The sequence below is a fragment of the Bubalus kerabau genome, chromosome 13 (genome assembly GCF_029407905.1).
Source record: "Bubalus kerabau isolate K-KA32 ecotype Philippines breed swamp buffalo chromosome 13, PCC_UOA_SB_1v2, whole genome shotgun sequence".
NCBI lineage: Eukaryota > Metazoa > Chordata > Mammalia > Artiodactyla > Bovidae > Bubalus > Bubalus kerabau.
Window position 1 is genome coordinate 78,788,233 of NC_073636.1, and position 17,207 is coordinate 78,805,439.

At 54.3% G+C, this 17,207-nt stretch overlaps 1 protein-coding gene and 1 non-coding gene across 2 annotated transcripts; one reads left to right on the plus strand and one right to left on the minus strand.

Annotated features, from left to right (window-relative positions):
- Nucleotides 1-5,255: 5,255 nt before the first annotated feature.
- TRNAS-GCU (transfer RNA serine (anticodon GCU)) lies at nt 5,256-5,337 on the minus strand. Its single transcript has one exon. It is a non-coding gene; the product is annotated as a tRNA-Ser (tRNA).
- A 3,944-nt stretch (nt 5,338-9,281) lies between these two features.
- SNAI1 (snail family transcriptional repressor 1) lies at nt 9,282-15,346 on the plus strand. The gene is made up of 3 exons (XM_055543278.1): nt 9,282-9,453; nt 10,160-10,687; nt 14,337-15,346. The coding sequence occupies exons 1-3, from the start codon at nt 9,372-9,374 to the stop codon at nt 14,519-14,521; spliced, it is 795 nt and encodes a 264-aa protein (XP_055399253.1). The 5' UTR covers nt 9,282-9,371; the 3' UTR covers nt 14,522-15,346.
- Nucleotides 15,347-17,207: the final 1,861 nt, after the last annotated feature.

Consider the following 17,207-nt stretch of genomic DNA (forward strand, 5'->3'; position numbering starts at 1 on the left):
ATTCTGGTTTCAATGGATATCTGGATTTTGTTTGGCAACCCTATCTCTAGAATCAGTGAGAACAGCAAGGTGAAGTCAACACAGAGGGTGTGTGTGTGTCTGTGTACACGTGCCTTCGAGGAGGGCTTCTGAGACGGCTTGTTCAGGTTTTAGCTCCCAGTCTACGCGGTGGTTGTAGCTCTAAAGAAGGGATCTATTCAGATTACACAATCACAGGTGGTAGGGCGAGGCAGGACCCTAGCTTTGTGCTCTGCAGAGATGTGTGTACATGTCTTTAAAGTGTTAACATATTAAATACAAACATTAAAAACAGACAACTGTTTTTTTTTTTAAGTATTTATTTGCACTGGGTCTTAGCTGCAACACGCAGGATTGTCGATCTTCATGGCAGCACAAAAACTTAGTTGCGGTGTGAGGGATCCGGTTCCCTGACGAGGGGTGGAACCTGGGCATTGAGAGCGGAGAATCTCAGCTACTGGACCCCAGGGAAGTCCCCAGACCATAGTTTTGTAAACTCCCATTTGGACATTTCTAATTTTATAAAAAGACGGGCAATCTCAAGAACTGCAAGGGCCGCCTGTGGGGAAGTTATTTACAGAATGGGAATATCACAGGCAAAGCTGCTGAGGCCGGAGCCTGCCTGCTCTTGCCCACGGTGGCTGCAGCCTCCTGGGGGTGTGGGCCCAAGGGGCCTGCGGGTCCCAGTGAGGGGCTTCTGCCACCTGAACTCACATCCTGGAGCACTCAGCTGCCCCTGGGCTTTAGTCATGGTGGTCAGCAGTCTCTGCTGCCGGGAATGTCTTCTGACTTCCCTCTCTCACCTGCCCTTCCCTGTGACCTCAGCGTGGGGTCCCTCGGGGTCTCACTCCTCTGACTCACCTGGGTCCCTCAGGCTGGCAGATTCCTCCCTCACCTGTGGGCTCCGGGGGTGCAGGAGCTTGTTTGTGTCTGGCTGGTTTATAATAAAATCCTAACCCACTAAGCCAGGGACATTCCATTGCTTGCTTACTGTGACTTGAGCATGTTGGCATGTCACCTCTCTGAGCCTCAGTTTCTTTATCTGTAAAATGGGGTTGATAATCTTGACTATTTTACGGAAGAGGATGAGATGGTTAGATAGCCTCACAGACTCAGTGGACATGAATTCGAGCAAACTCCAGGAGATAGTGGAGGACAGAGGCGGGCTACAGTCTGTGGGGTCGCAAAGAATCAGACATGACTTAGTGACCTGAACAGCAACAACCTTGCCCAGCACTCGTGGGGCGTCCAGATGGGCCAGCGTGGCAGCAGTGGCCACGGGTGGTGACAGGAGCATTTCCGAGGTGACGGATGAGCTGGGAGCAGCTCTAGGAAGAGCTAACAAAGGGCGTTCTGGGCAGAGGGAACAGCGAAGGCCAAGGCCCTGCTGTGGGACAGAACCTGCGTGAAGAAGGAACAGGAAGGCCAGAGGCTGGAGCAGGTGAGCAGTGGGAGAGCAGGGAAGAGGAGCCCCAGGCTAGGTAGCATCTTGTGGCAGCCTCTGATCTAAGGACAGGGTTGTTCTCACTGTCCCCTCCTTGGTAGTATCTCCCACACTCCATAGTCCAGAGATGCACAAAGGTCTCCAGGTGGGCGCAGGCAGGGAGAAAGGCGGCCCTGGGGCTCTTCCTGGAAACAGGTTCAGCCTTCTGCCCAGAAGTGGAGATAACAGGATGCTATCAGCAGTCCGAGGGGCGAGGCTGCCAAGGCAAATTAGTGCTCCAGATACTCTGTGAGATAATGCGTTTCCGCCCCCGTGACAAATGCACGGAGATTAGCCGGGCAGGATGTGCACTGCACCTTCGCGAGATCCCAGGGACCTGTGTCGGGTCTGCAGCATCAGTGGACCTCCAGGTACAACGCTGGCCCAGCAGGTGTAGAGACATCTAGCTTCAGGGCCCCAGCCAGTCCCCACACAACCGCCTGCCACCCTCAAGGCTTTGGACTACTGCTTCTAACCAGGGAAATCACCTCTTTCTGGTTGTCCAGGAACATCCCAGAACTTCCGCAGTCCTGGGCAAGCGGGGCCGGCTGGTCACCCTACTTACTATCCTCATTCACTAGATGAAGAAACCAGGTCTCAGCGGCAGACAGTTAAATTTTGCCTGGGTTTTGTGGTTGGATTTTTTTCATGAAAAAGTATTTTATTTGAAATGGTGACATGCATCTGAAATAGACATTGAGTCTACAGCCATACCACCCTGAATCTGCCTGATCTTGTCTGAAATAAAACATTCATACCATTCAGAAATGGTTTGGAGGGATTGGTCCAGTGGTTAAGACTCCATGCTTCCTACACAGGGGGTCGCAGGTTCAATCCCTGATCGGGGAACTAAGAGTCCCCATGTCTCATGGCATGGCCAAAAAAAAATAAAGATAAATAAAATAACAATAAGAATGATAAAATAATTTTTAAAAAACCACAATAGTTTGGAGAAAAAGAAGTCTCCTTCCCACCCTTGTCTGCTTTCCTCCTCAGAAGTAACCGGATTCTTGGGTCTAATTGTACAGCCTGGGCCTACATGTAGATATTATTTATTAACTTCTGCACAACAGGCAGCCTATGAGATATTCTGATCACCTGAATGTTTTGTTTTCACTTAAAAGGTTGTATCGGTTCATTCATTCATTCAGCTAATATTTATTGAGCACCTACTATAAACCAGGCTTAGGTCACAGTAGTGAACCAAACAGATACTTCCTGCCTCGGTAGAGCTTCCTTTCCTCAAACTGATAAAATGTTTGTCTGTAAAAGCTGTTCGTGGACCTCCCTGGCTGTCCAGTGGTTTCTTTTCTTTTTTTTTTTAAAGCTCTTTGTAGCGCAAGGGCCATAGAAAAATAAGCCACAGGTTGAATCTGTCCTGGGGGCTATTGTTTGCCAACCTCTGATCTGAAGGACAATCAGCAAAATAAATAAAATACATGCGGTGTTAGATATGCGTCGAGTACTGGGGGGGGCGGTGGGTAAGGAGTGTGAGACGGGGGGAGGGTAGAAGGGGCTGACACGGTGCCAGAGGAGGCGTCCCTGAGGTGAGGTGAGCCGGGTGGCCGTCTCCGGGGGAGATACTCCACAGAAAGGGAGCATCACGTGCCAAGTCGCTGAGGCTGGTGTGGTCCGCTGTGGCTACAGCCTCGTCCCGGAAGTGAGCTCAGAGGGGCCACGAGGGGACCAGTTCCGCAGAGCCTCATGGTATCGTGAGCATTTTGGCTTTTTCTATGAGAGAGATGGGAGCCTGGGAGGCTCTATATACTCTTCGACAGGATTTGAGATTTTGCCAGCTGCAAAGTATTCTGTTGATTGGACTGAGGTTTTTAACAGATCATCTGTGATGGACAACTTTTGCTACCCTATTAAAAATTAATGAGGTTAATACTTGCAAGTGATTTAAACATTTTTTAAGACACAGGAAAGGGCATGTAATAGACCATCTTCCCCAGCTCCTGCCTGGTTGCCCCTCGGATCCCCTCCTCAGAGACAATCCCGGAGACCAGTTTCCAGTCCTCCTGCCAATGGCTGTTTCTGTGTTTCTAAGAAATACTCACATATTTCTCCCTCTTTTATGCAAATGGCATCACATTGTACATGCTGTTCTGCACCTGGCTTTTTATCACTTCATGTCTTGATATGATTCCACTCCATTACATCTAGAGTTTTCTCCTTTCTGACAGATGGCTAATCTGTCTGCATTGTAATGTATTAACTGTTCCCCAAGAGCGTCAAATACCACTTGGGGATGCTAACGGGACACCTACGCTGTGAAGCTCCCGCACCGAACTTGGCACACAGCAGGCGCTCAGCAAATGGGAACAAAAAGGGCTTATCCATCTTGGAGCCCCCAACTCTGGGCCACGCTCAACAGACTTGGACCCAGAAACTTCCCCTGAAACCCTTATTCTGAGATGGTGACTTCTGATTCTCAGAGGGACTTCTGAGTCAGCCCAGGGCTGAATCACTGTGTCCCGGCAGGTGGGAGACACTCAAGAGGTTTTGTTTTTTTAAATCAAGGGTAAGGGTGGAGGTTGAGCCTTGATTCATTCATTGAACTTTTCGTGGACAATGTCTTCTTCCCGGCAGAGTTGAACTCTCTGATTGATCCACTCAGCAGTTAATGATCTAATCAACAGGGTCAGCTAGCCTAATATACAAAGAATTTTTATTGATCAGGAAGTTCATCAAATCAGTGACCAAACGACAGAGATGCAGTTCAGGACACTGAGAAAAGGAAAAGGACACAGGCTGAGAAAAATGCTCCACCCCAATCATGTAAATGCAAATTTTAACTAGGAGATCTCACTTTCCCTTATCAGATGGGGAAAGATTAAAAAAAAGAAAAGCTGACAACACCCTGCCTCCACCAGGTTATAAAAAGGGCCCCCAACTTCCTGCTGGTGGAAGTATAATTTAGTTTAACCTTGTTAGAGGACATTTGGACAAATGTATCAACAACTTTTTTTGCCATGTCAAATGACTTGCAGGATCTCAGTTTCCTGACCAGGAATTGAACCCAGACCCTCAGGGCAATGAGAGCAAAGAGTCCTAACCACTGCCAAGGAATTCCCTCTATTTTTTAATAAGATATCTTTGCACTTCCGGTCAAAGATGTGTGTACAAGACATTCACTGAAATTGCTCCCTTGTTTGTAGTAGCAAAAAATTATATTCTAATCTAAATGCCTATCACAAGTCCCCTTGTAAGATAAATTGTGTGATTATGGTATAATCCATACAATCAAAGAGTCTGCAGCCCTGCAAGGGGTTACAGGAGCTACGTGTAAAGATATGGAACAACTTTCAAGACACGCAGTGTAGTTACTTAAGAGGTAAAAGCAACTAAGCTAAAGTATAGGCTCCCATTGGTGTTATATAAAAAGGAGTGTACATATTAACATCCACAAATATATATATCTCCTTGTCTCTATACAGACTCTCTCTGGAAGGTCATACAAGACGCTGGTAAAAATAATTGCCTTTGCTGAGGGTAACAGATTCTCCAGGCAAGAATACTAGAGTGGGTTGCCAGGCCCTCCTCCAGGGGATCTTCCTATTGCCTTTGCTGAGGGTAACAGATTCTCCAGGCAAGAATACTAGAGTGGGTTGCCAGGCCCTCCTCCAGGGGATCTTCCTGATGGAATCCGTGTCTCCTGCATTGGCAGAAGAGGATTTTTTTTTTTCCTGTTAAAAACCACAAGCACCACTTGGGAAGCCACAGCTGAAGTCAGGGCGTGGAAACCACAGGCCGACGAGGATGGGATTCGAACCCACGCGTGCAAAGCACAATGGATTAGCAGTCCATCGCCTTAACCACTCGGCCACCTCGTCCTGGCGCTGGGAGAAGTCCCCAAACTACTCTTCAAGGCAGCTGGACCAGTTTTCATCCCCACCCACGGCGTGCGCGTCCAGCCCCACATGACAGCCAGCAGAGGGCGCCGCAGGGCCGCGGCGCGAGGGCGCGGGGTAGGTGGGGAGAGCGGGCAGAGCCGGTCCATTTCCGGGAGGACCTGACGCCGCAGCATCCAAAGTGTCGGCCGGGACCGCACCCCCGGGAGCTGACCTGCAGCCCCTGGGCCTCGCCTCGCCCAAAGCCCCCCTCCCACGTCGCCGTCTCTGGGAGGGAGGGGTGTGTGGGCGAACCGGCAGGATAAAGCGCCCGGATAGTTCAATCGGAAGGGAAGGGACTGCCCAGATGGAGAAAGGCCCCGCCACCAGCACGTTACACCTCCTCCAGGGCGCGGGTGTCCGCCCGCAGCTAAAGGGAGAGCAGGAGGCCCAGGCAATGGCATTCGAGGACCAGCCACCTCCGGCCACTACCCATCCGGCATCGCAGGGAGACAGGACGCTCTCCTTGTACAGATGAGGAAACTGAGGCTCAGAGAGGCTGAGCGACTTGCACAGGGTGACTAGGAGAGGTCCAGCCAGTAATCATTCACCAAACACTTGTTTGAGACCCTACTAAGTGCTTTGAAGAAAATCGAATGGGGTAAATGGAATTAAAGGGCTTCGCAGGTGACTCTGTGGTCAAGAATCCACCTGCCAGTGCAGGAGACATAGGTTCCATCCTTGGGTGGGGAAGATCCCCTGGAGGAGGAAATGGCAACCCACTCTACCTGGGAAATCCCATGGACAGAGAAGCCTGGCCGACTACTCCATGGGGTTGCGGAGAATCCAACATGACGGAGCATGCAGGCAATGGAAGAAAAAAGATACGTTGTAAGGCAGGATCCTACCTTGGCTAGGATCATCAGAGATGCTTCCCTTCAGGTGACTTAAAATATGTGTTAAATATATCATTCTTAGCAAGAGTGTCTAAATGGCCTATTGTACAGTTTCAAGACTAATAATAACATCTTTCTGTGCTTAAAATAGAACATTATCTGGGATGGATTTGGAGATTGGGGTTGACATTCATATGTATAAAATATCTATGTATAAAATAGATAGCCAGTAATGAGAACCAGGGAACTCTATTCAGTGCTCTGTGGTGACCTCAGTGGGAAGGAAATCCAAGGAAGAGGGATATCTGTATGTTTCTGGTTGATTTACTTTGCTGTTACATGGTAAAGCAACTCCAATTAAAAAATGTTTTAACCTCCTCAAAAAAAAAAAAATCCCAAAACATCAAAACCTCTCTAGAAGCACCTTGGCCCCCAACTAACCATCCTCCAGAATTTTGCAGTAAATATTTCCTTGCTTTTCTTTATAGTTTTACCACCTCCTTATACATTCCGAGACAATAAAGGGTTTCCTTTACCTGCTTTTGAACCTGTGTAAATCCAACTAACTGTATTTGAGTTGGTTCTTTTTGCTTAACACCATGTTTTTTAGATTTATCCCTGTTGTTGCATGGAGTTTTAGTTTGTTTTTCTCACTGTATAGTATCCCATTATATGATTGTAATTTATTAATTACAGTTTATTAATCCTTTCTACTGTTGATAAACATTTGGGTTGTTTCCAGTTTTTTTTGTTTTTGTTTTTTCCATATTATGAACGAGGGTGCAAGAAATATTCTCATTTCTTCTGGGATTAAAGCTGGGCAGCAGTTCTCAACCTTGGCTGCTCACTAGAATCACCTGAGGAGTTTTCAAAAATGCTACTACCAGAGGGTCCCACCCAGAGTGATTGAATCAGAACGGCTGCAAGGGTGGGGCCCAGGCTTTGGTGTTCCCTGGGGGGATCTGCCGCCAGGGCTAAGAACCTCTGGGATGCAGCAGGCCTGAGAGTAGAATGCTAGGAGAGTCACCTGTTGTTCGCTGATGCTAAACTTTTCCAAAGTGGCTCATACCCATGACACTCTCGCCCGCATGGAACCAAAGTCCTCCTGCCCTCACATCCTCAACACTTGCTATGACCAAATTTTAACTTTTTATCTTTCTGATGGGCGTGAAATAGTATCTCATTGTGGTTTTAATTTGCATTTCTCTCCTTACTAATGAGGCTGAACACTTGCGAAGTTCCTGCTGAAACAAAGACAGAAAGAGACTCTCTGGTAAAGATCCTGCGGAAGAGAGATTTTGGGGGGTCAGGGAAGATGAACGGCAGGTGCCAAGGGCTGGGATATGGAGGAACAGAAAGAAGGCGGTGGATAGTTGTGCAGGGGGAGGGGCAGAGCGGCTCAAGATAAGTGCAGCAGAGGTCAGGTCAGCAGGTGGAGGGCGGTGGTGAAGAATTCGGCTTCTGCTCTGAGTGAGATAGGGACACAGGAGGTTTGGAGCAAAGGGACACGGCGTTACTCCTCCCTCTGGATGTAGGTGGAAAATCACGATGGGAAGTGAACAGACAGGAGGCCATATTCTTTGTAGTGACTGTGCGTGGCCTGTCTCCCCCGCCTCCCCCCACCCTCCCCAGCTAGAACAGGGAAAGGATGATTGTTTTGTTCACAGCACCTAAGGATCCAGACAATTGTCCCTGCTCTCATGCTAGGTGGTGAGTGGAGGGTCTTAACAGGTTTTCACAGGTGGAAACGAGTTGGAGAGACCTGCGGATTTAGGCCTGTGCCCAATCCCCAGTCCAGGACAGGCATGGCCCTCACAGTTGGTGGGCTCAGAGGAGAGCTGGGGGTGAAGTCTGTCCCTCCCCTGGGCCCAGCCCAAAGCTGAATCAGTCAGTGACCCCCGGTGGAGCCTAGCCTCAGGTCCTTTAGACACAGTATCGATGACCCCAGATGAGTGAGGCAACTACCTGAGCTCCGCCCTTCCCCACTTCTTTCTCCCACCTGCCCAGAGTAATCTTTCTCAACCAAACTCCAAACAGGTCCCTCCTCAGCTCTCCAGTGCCCCTGGGGCAAAGTCCAGACTCCTCCAGGCCCTGACCCCGCCACCCTGCCCACCCCACCCCCATCCTGAGAGAGGCTCTCAATGGCTCAGATGGTTACTGCCTCTAACCTCAGGCCTTTCTCCTCGGCATTTTCACTTCCTCTGGGAAGTTGCCCCGACCCTTGGTCAAGTGACCCGCCTCTTGACTGTCACAGTGCCCTGTGGTCCCCACCCCCCCACCCATCGAAATACACTTCCCTTTGCATTGAAATTGCCTGTTGACTTCGCCTGTCTCCTCCACTTGACTGGGCGAGCGACCCTTCAGCAGAGACCCCGAGTGTTTTGTTCAGAGTTGTATCCCCCCCCAGCACTGGGAGGGGTGCCTGGTTCGTTAGTGGGCACACAGTCAGTATGTGCGTTTTTCTAGCTGATGCCCGTTTGCTTTGCAAAAAAATAAAAATAAAAAGGCCGTGGCATTGCCCACTGTCAGCAGCCACGTGGAGGGATCTATTGCTTCTCTCCGCCCCCGAACTGTGTGCTGCCCCTGGTCAATCCCACGCTCTCTGCGAGGCACCCTACGGGCGAAGGCACCCACCGCCCCGTTCCGACACCCGAGGCGGTGGCGGTCTCCGAAAGTCAGGTGCCCAGACCCGCGGCGCGCGGCGCCAGAGGGCGCCAGAGGCGGGAGAGCGTGCCGCGCCGAGCCGGCCTGGGCGCCCGAGTCCCGAAGAGGGGTCCCGCCTCGTCCAGGGGTTCCCAGCGCCCCGCCCCCGGCAGCCCGCCGCCGGGCGCCCATGCACGCGCCCGAGGCCCGGCGTCCGCGCGGCCCCGCCCAGCTCCCAGCGCCACGCGGCGCGAGCCCCGCCAGCCCCCGGCGCACCTGCTCGGGGCGGGGCCTCTGGCGAAGGCGCGTCTCGATTGGCGCGGAGGTGACAAAGGGGCGTGACCGGGACGGGCCACGCCTACCCGCGACTGGCGTACTTAAGGGAGTCGGCGGCCGGTCTCCACTCACAGCGCAGCTGCACGGCGTCGCGGGTGGAGGGTTTTGCGGTCCCGGCGCGACCCGGCGCGACGCCCCCCACCCCCAGCTGCTTCGGCCACCATGCCGCGCTCTTTCCTCGTCAGGAAGTCTGCGGGCTCCCGCCGGAGACCCAATTACAGTGAACTGCACGACTCTTCTCCAGGTGAGGGGACCGGGTGACCGGACCCCTGGGGAGTTTGGGGAGGCAGGCGAAGGCTGCATGAGGAGAGCACTTGGAGGAGCAGGGGGCTTGGGGACGAAGTCGAGGGGCCAGAGTCGAGTCAAAGAATACAGCCTGGGTGCGAATAAGCTCGGGTCAGGTGGGTCCGGGAGATGTGGAGAGGGTTTTTGGAGGGCGGTGGTCTTGGGCTGAGGAAACTGAAACCAGCCGCAGAGAAGAGGGGCGCCCCTCCCAAAAGTGAGAAGAGGAGGCTTCTATCTGGACAGACGCCGGGCCGAGGGCTCCAAAAGAGTCCAGAGGATTTGGGGGAGGGTGTGGGAGAAGAAATGTGTATGGAAGGGGGCCTGGGACAGGGGTGTGGTGCCTTGGCAGCTGAGATGAGGGGCCAGGATGTTGGGGGCTGGCCTCAAGCTGGGTGCTTGGGAGCTTGGAGACCTGGAAATGACCCCCTTGAGTCGGAGCTAGGGAAGGGGGATTCTTCCGGAAGAGCTGGAGGTTGAAGTGGGAGAACCAGGTGACCTGGGTGAAGAGGGGCTCAGACTGCCTGCCGGCCCTAGTAGTGAATCTGGTATTCATCTGATAAGCCCTGAGTGCTAGCCCCGTTCAGCCCCTGGCCCACATCAGGCTGATGTCTGCTGGCTGACTGAGCTCACGCCTGACCTTGCCTTCTTCTCTGTCCCCTGCTCAGAGCTCACTTTCCAGCAGCCCTACGACCAGGCCCACCTGCTGGCAGCCATCCCGCCGCCCGAGGTCCTCAATCCCACCGCCTCCTTGCCGACACTCATCTGGGACTCTCTCTTGGCGCCCCAAGCCCAGCCCATCAGCTGGGCTTCTCTCCTGCCCCAGGAGATCCCCAAGGCTGGCGAGCTGACCTCTCTGTCCGACGAGGACAGCGGGAAAGGCTCCCAGCCCCCCAGCCCACCCTCGCCGGCCCCTTCGTCCTTCTCGTCCACTTCAGCCTCCTCCTTGGAGGCTGAGGGCTATGCTGCCTTCCCAGGCTTGGGCCAGTTGCCCAAGCAGCTGACCGGGCTCTCCGTGGCCAAGGACCCCCAGTCTCGCAAGGCCTTCAACTGCAAATACTGCAACAAGGAGTATATCAGCCTGGGTGCCCTCAAGATGCACATCCGGAGCCACACGCTGCCCTGTGTCTGTAGCACCTGCGGGAAGGCCTTCTCCAGGCCCTGGCTGCTGCAGGGCCACGTCCGGACCCACACTGGTGAGTCCCTCCCCCTGGCCCCCATTCTCCCTGCCTTCCCTGCCAGCGCTTGTAAGATGGGCTTTGCTGTTACTTTCAGATTGTGGGAACCGAGGCCCCCGCCATCTCCTGACGCCTAGCTTGAGTTCGGGGGGGGCCTGGCTCTGAAGTTTGGCAGAAATATGCCATCCTTCATCAGCTAAGCACTCGGGCTGAGTAGATAACTTTTACATGTCCCTCAGCAGGCTCAGTTCCTCTCAGCCAAATGGGTTGGAGCTGGATATGGGAAAGGTATAAACAACACCTTGCTGTTGGGGCCAGGTGTGAAGGGGCCCACCCTGCTCCACCCTCCCCTAGCCCACCCCCACCCCCACCCTGGCCAGACAGGATGTTGTCAGCCTGCCCACCTGCCTCCGCTCTGAATCCTGCTTTGGGATCCTCCCCAGACTTGGGGCTGGCGTTTCACCTCCCTTAGCCTCTGTATCCTCATCTGTGAAATGAGCATAAAAACACCTTGTGAGGTTTTTGTGCCAGTTAAATGAGACACCTGGGACAGAAAGTACCTGGGAAAATGCTTGAGACACGACCCGCAGGCACAAAAATCATCGTTGGTATTTGTTCTGCTCCCAAGCCGTGTGTCTTTGGGTACGGGATTTAACTCTCTCAGCCTCTCTGATTATAACTTAATCATACAGAGTGAGTTACGGCAGTATTGTAGAGGAGGCAGTCTAGGTTCAGTGGCTGCCTCATCACTTGATAATGACTTGTTATAGTATCATGATGGTTCTCAGACCTGCTTTCCCCACCCCCACTCACTGCTGAACAGATAAACTTAATCCCATCATGCAGGCCCAGGAACTCCTTTGCCGGCAGAAAACAATTAGGTCTTGGCATTTCAAAAACTGTAATGCTAAATGTGTAGAAACTTGTGAGATAGAACCTGTCCTAGCCTTTAGCTTTCCAGAAGTGCAGAAAAGGTATCCACTCCACCTTTTCAGAGCGTGAATGGGGGAGGCCTCTCTGCTTGGGGCTGCTCTTCAGAGGGAGGGTTCAAGGGTCATGACTGTTGGTTTTGGGGGTCAGGCTGGCCAGGTTGGAGACTCAGTTCTGGCATTTCCTGGCCCAGGGGCTGACCTGTGAGCTGTGAGGGTCAGTGAGGCAGTGTGTGAAGCCTGGCATTTTGCAGGCACTATTGATGCCATTCCTCCTGGTTGGGAGGTGGGGGCGGAGGCAGGCAACCTCCAGAGCTTGCAGCCCGTGTCTGCAGTTTCGTCCTTGGTGCACAAAAGCCCTGATTTTAACATGTAAAGGCCCAACTGCCTGGCCTGTGTCCTCGGTGGCTGCCCAGCGACGGGGTCTCTATTTGGGGGCAGTGGAAGCCCTGCGATGCTCCCCTCAGCCTCCCAGCTCCTCTCCCTTCCCGTTCAGACATTATTTTCATGTAAAGGCATGGCCCAGACACACAAAGCCTGTTGAAATGCACCAGCGCCATCCTCCTCGCCTCCCATTGTGCGTCTTAATGGTGCGCCCGGGGGGCGGGGGCTGGGGGCTGGAGCAGGTGCGCGGGGCAGTGGTGCCCAGCACCTGTTCCGGCCGCAGCTGCCGGCCCGCAGCGTGTCAGGCCCCTTTAATCCAGGGAGTATCGCATGTACACTGCCCCCCTCGGCGGCCTTTGTCCCCGCCGGCCTGGTGCCCATTTCACACTCCAGGAGCACCAGAGAGATGTGGCTGGGCCAGGGTGGGGGGGTGGAGGCCTGCGGGGCCTCCCGCTTCTGCACACAGACCTCCACCCATCCCATCCAGCCGGCCCCTTTGTCCAGGTTCGTGTCTAATCACACGTAACATAAAGATAATGTTTGATGAGCGCCGGAGGCGGGAAGGCACGCGCTCCGGGCCTCTCTCATCACCTGTGTCGCGGCAGTCAGTCCAGCAGCCACCCTGAGCGGCCATCCTGACCCCGTCTCAGCGGTGAGCAAACGGAGGCACAGAGAAGGCCGCCACTTGCCCAAGTCCCAGCTTTATAGGCCGGAGTCAGGGCTCCTGCGCCTCGCCTGAGGCAGGCAAGAAGCAGGGAACCCAGGCACCTCATCCGCTTTTCCAGGTCTGCAGAGCCCAGGCCCTGAGTTTTCAGAGCAGGGTGTGAATGAGGAAGAACTTGTAGGACTCAGTCATCAGACCCTTCGGGCCTCCTATGCAGAGGCGCTCTAGTCATGGCAAAGCAGGTTACACAGGCGTCCCTTCCCCAGTCCTCTGGCCCTGGCCCCGCTCTGCTGGTGGCCCAGTTCCTGGTGTCCCTGCCCTGTGATCCGGCTCCCCTGTGGGCTGCAGGCACCTGGCTTCTGGACCCCACCCACCCATCACCGTGCAGTGCCCCCAGGCACCCACGAGAGCTGCTGGCATTCATTTATTTCCAGCACCGGGATTTAACTAGGGGGCCTTGGCCTAGGGACACAGGGGAATGGGAGGAGAGGAGAATGTGTTTCTGGGAAAAGAATATTCAGTATTATAGAACAGTGCCTGGGTGGAGTTAGAGGCTTGATTAGTATTTATTTAATGAGTTACTCTTCTGGCTTTATTTGGGAAACGCAGCCCCAAGGAAAAGCGAAACAGCATTGCTGTAAGGTTTCTGGAATGTGAATTATAGTCTCTTGATTGGGGCAGGAATTATGAAAAACTGGTGAATGGTGTCGTCTGGTGGTGACTGAGGAGTCAGGCTCTTCTGAGACCTTTTTTTTTTTTTATTATTGAAAAAGATTTGCTGTCCAAGCACTTAAAGCTCCTACTGTGTATCCAGCCCTGAGTGCAGGCTCTTCCCAATACAGCCTGGGCAGCCAGGTGGCAAGAGGGCCTCAGGTGGGATTCTTTTTTAAAAAGTCACAAGGTGAAAAGATTTCTGTAGCCTCTTGGGGGTTCTAGGCCTTGGGTTGGAAGCGTGGAATGGATTCAGGGTGGGGAGGTTCCTGCCTTCGTGAGGCTCTCTGATGGGGGTACAGACAGACTTGACACTTTCTTGAGTGTGATCCCAGTGATGGGGAAGCAGTGAAAAGGAGTGACCGGGGGAGGGGAGAGGGGGGGGTTTAGGCTGACTTTAGGAAGGCAGTACAGGGGTGATAATAAGAAACACCCATTTCAGCCTCCTTAACTAAGAGGCAGTCTCTGTAGTGGTTAAAACCAAGGGCGCTGGAGTTGGGCTGCTTGGTTCTTGCTGAAACCCTGCGTATTCCCTGTGCCTCAGTTTCTGCGTCCCTAAACTCAGGACGAAGGTGGGGTTCAATGAGATAGTGGGAAGTGCTTCCACCGTCCCTGGCACAAAGCGGTTGGCAAACACGGCCGTCACTGCCGCGTCATTGTTGAGCACGTCTGCCGGCAAGGCAGGAAAAGTATTTGATTCAGCCTTCTCTCAATTACCAACCCCTGTGTGTGGGGGCTGAACAGCTCCATTTTACAGATGAGCAAACGGAGGCTCAGAGAAGCCCGCTGACTTGCTCAGGGCCACACGGTGGGAAGCGGCAGCGCTCCCTGCCGAATCCAGGCCTCTGGATCACGGGAGCCCTTCAAGGTTGGGGTGAGCTGGGTGGCAGAGGCTGGGGTGGCTGGGGATGTCAGCAGACATCAGCTGTTCTCCCGAGTGACTGCGTCTCCACCAACCCCTCCTGTCGTCTCTCCCCAGGCGAGAAGCCCTTCTCCTGCCCCCACTGCAGCCGCGCCTTTGCCGACCGCTCCAACCTTCGGGCCCACCTCCAGACCCACTCGGATGTCAAGAAGTACCAGTGCAAGACATGCTCCAGAACCTTCTCCCGAATGTCCCTGCTCCACAAGCACCAAGAGTCGGGCTGCTCCGGGGGGCCGCGCTGACTCTCGAGGCTCCTTCCGCCTCTCTGGGCCTTCCCTGCAGCCCAGAGGGGCCTCCCCCCGCTCCAGAAGGGAGGACCCTGCCTCCTAGTCACTGCCACAGAATCCCCTCGTGAGCTTCACCATCGGGCTGGACCCTGGGGACTGTTTCCTGGTCTTCTGGATGCCTTGCCAGGCTCAGAGGGGCGGGGGCGCTTCCTGTTGGGGGGGGTGGCTTGCCGCAGGGACTCTTCCTGGCAGCCGCTGCTCCCAACGTCCGTGGAGCTGGCCTTTCTGCTCGGCTCTGTGACTCCAGAGCTGTTTGGGTGCAGCTGCTCGGAGCTCGGGGACAAGAGCCGGCAGACTGAGGAGAAGTTCCCGCCCCGCTCAGGGGGCCCCAGCCTGCCCCCCAGGGACCCCCAGGCTGCCCCTCCAGGAGGAGTGCCTCACTATGCAAGCGGCCACCCCCAGGTGCCCCGCAGTGGTGCCCCCTGACGCGAGGACCGCGTCTGGACCCCAGGATGCCCCCGGGCCTGGGCAGCTATTTCAGCCTCCTGTGTGTCATGGTGGCACCTGTTTCACAGGCAATTTAACAATGTCTCCAAAGGGACTGTGAATAATTGCCTTCCCTTGTCGGGGGCCCGAGTGGGGCGCTCTGGCCCCACCACTGTGTCTCCCAGAACTATTTTCGGGGCCCAACAGGTGGGCCTGGGAGGAAGATGTTTACAATTTTTTAAAGGTACACTGGTATTTATATCGCAAGCGACATTTTGTACTAAGGAAACGTTTTGTATAGTTATATGTACGGTTTATTGATATTCAATAAAGTGGTTAATTTATATATAAAAAGTCTACCTGGTTTTATAAATTATATATAATTTATATATAAAAAGTCTACCTGGTTTTACCGCCGCAGGAGTGTTTTCAAGGGCCTTCGGGGAGGAAGGATGGGGCAGGGATGCAGGGAGCTCGAGTGCTCCGGACGCCCACAGTCTTGGCTTTGGTCCTCTGGGTTTGCCGGGGGACCTTGTTTGTGCAGGTGGGTTTTCCTCGGAGCGTGGACGTCCTGTCCGATGCGGAGGTCGGGAAACACCTGCGGGCCGGTGGGCGGTAGGGCTGTGCACGCAGGGTCCTTATCCTCTCTGTGGCCCTCTTGTTCTCAAGCCGACCAGGCTCACGGGGAAGGAAGCTGGCTCCCAGGTCTTATCAAGCAGGCCTGCTGTGGGGCCTTCCCCAGCCCGGCAGGTCTTCTGGAGAGGGCGCGGCTGCTGCTCCAGATGAGAGTGGAATGCGGTGAGCCAGGAGGGACAGAGGATGTCCTTCCTGTTTCCAAGGGCTCCGGGCCCGCTCTGGCCTCCCTGGCAGGCCCACACCTCCGTCTGGCTGCTGGGTACCAAATGGCCTTTGATGCGAGGAAATTGGCTGGCTGGAGCCGGGAGGGTGAGAAGCCGGGCCAAAGGGTAGGGGTCATTCTACTTCCTGCTCGAGGACAGAACGGGAAGGCGGTCAGCGCTGCGTCCCGGGACTGAGATAATTCACTCCCCACTGGCTCGCACGGTGACCTCACCTCTGGGGCCCTCCTGGGGCCGGGAGAAAATGAGTGTCCTTTTTGAGCACAAAAGGTACTGAAGGTGCCAGTTTCCTGCAGGGAGCTGAGCGGGGCGGGCGTTGCAGGCGCCCCGGAGCCCCAGAGCCAGGCTGGGGGTGGGGGAGCTTCGTGTTCCAAAGGAGAGATGATTCTTTCTTCTAAACAGGAAATGGTGACCCGCAGGCCGGGAGCAGCCCTTAATGACTTGCAGCTTTCCTCCCAAAAGAAAAAAAAAAAAAGTTCTCTAACAATCGCCAAATTGTAGCTGGCCTCCCTGAAGGGAAGTCAGGGAGTTGGGGGTGGGTGAGGGGTGGGCATCAATGTGCTGAGGGCCTACTGTGTCCCAGGTCCCTGGGGGTCGTCCACCTACCCACAGTAGGTGCTGACGTGGGGGATGAAGAACCGTTCTCACACACTCCCCGAGGCGTGGGCCTCATGGGAACCCCCAGCCTGCATTCAACCAGGGTGCACCAGACTCCCCTTATCCCGGGAGTCAAGAACCAGGCTCACGCACCCTTGGCTCGCAGGCCCTGGAGCAAAGCTCTCCGCCTCTCAGACCCCTGGACACTCACTCTAGTTTCTGCCTCTGAAATAGGGTGATGATAGTGCTTTCCTCCCCCGAGAGAAAAGGATGTCCATGCAGTCGGTTTGGGTGAGACCCGCGTGTTCGAGGCCCCGGGGTTACAGCCCTGAACAGATGGACAGTCCTTGGGCTCAGGGAACTCATGTTTTAGCGGGGGAGACAGAAAACAAACAAGTGACTAAATAAACAAGCTGCTTTCCTACAGTGACCTGCCAAGATGGAATTAAAGAGAGCATGTGCTTCGGAGCGATGGGGTGGGGCGCCCTCTGATAAGGCCCAGAGAGCCAGAGCCCAGAGCCCGTTCCAGTGGAGACCTGGAGGAGGCAGCAAGTGCAGAGGCTCCGAGGCTGGAATGAGCTTGTCCCCCTGCTGAGAGGGGCTGGGGGGGACCTGGTGGGGTTGATGAGAGGGTCCATGTCCTGCAGCGCTTGTGTGGGTGGCAAGGAGGAATCAGACTCCAGTTGAGCCCCAGGGCAGGCACAGAGGCTTTTAAGCGGAGGAGTCCTGAGGCCTGCTTTTCTTTTACACCGATTCCTCCC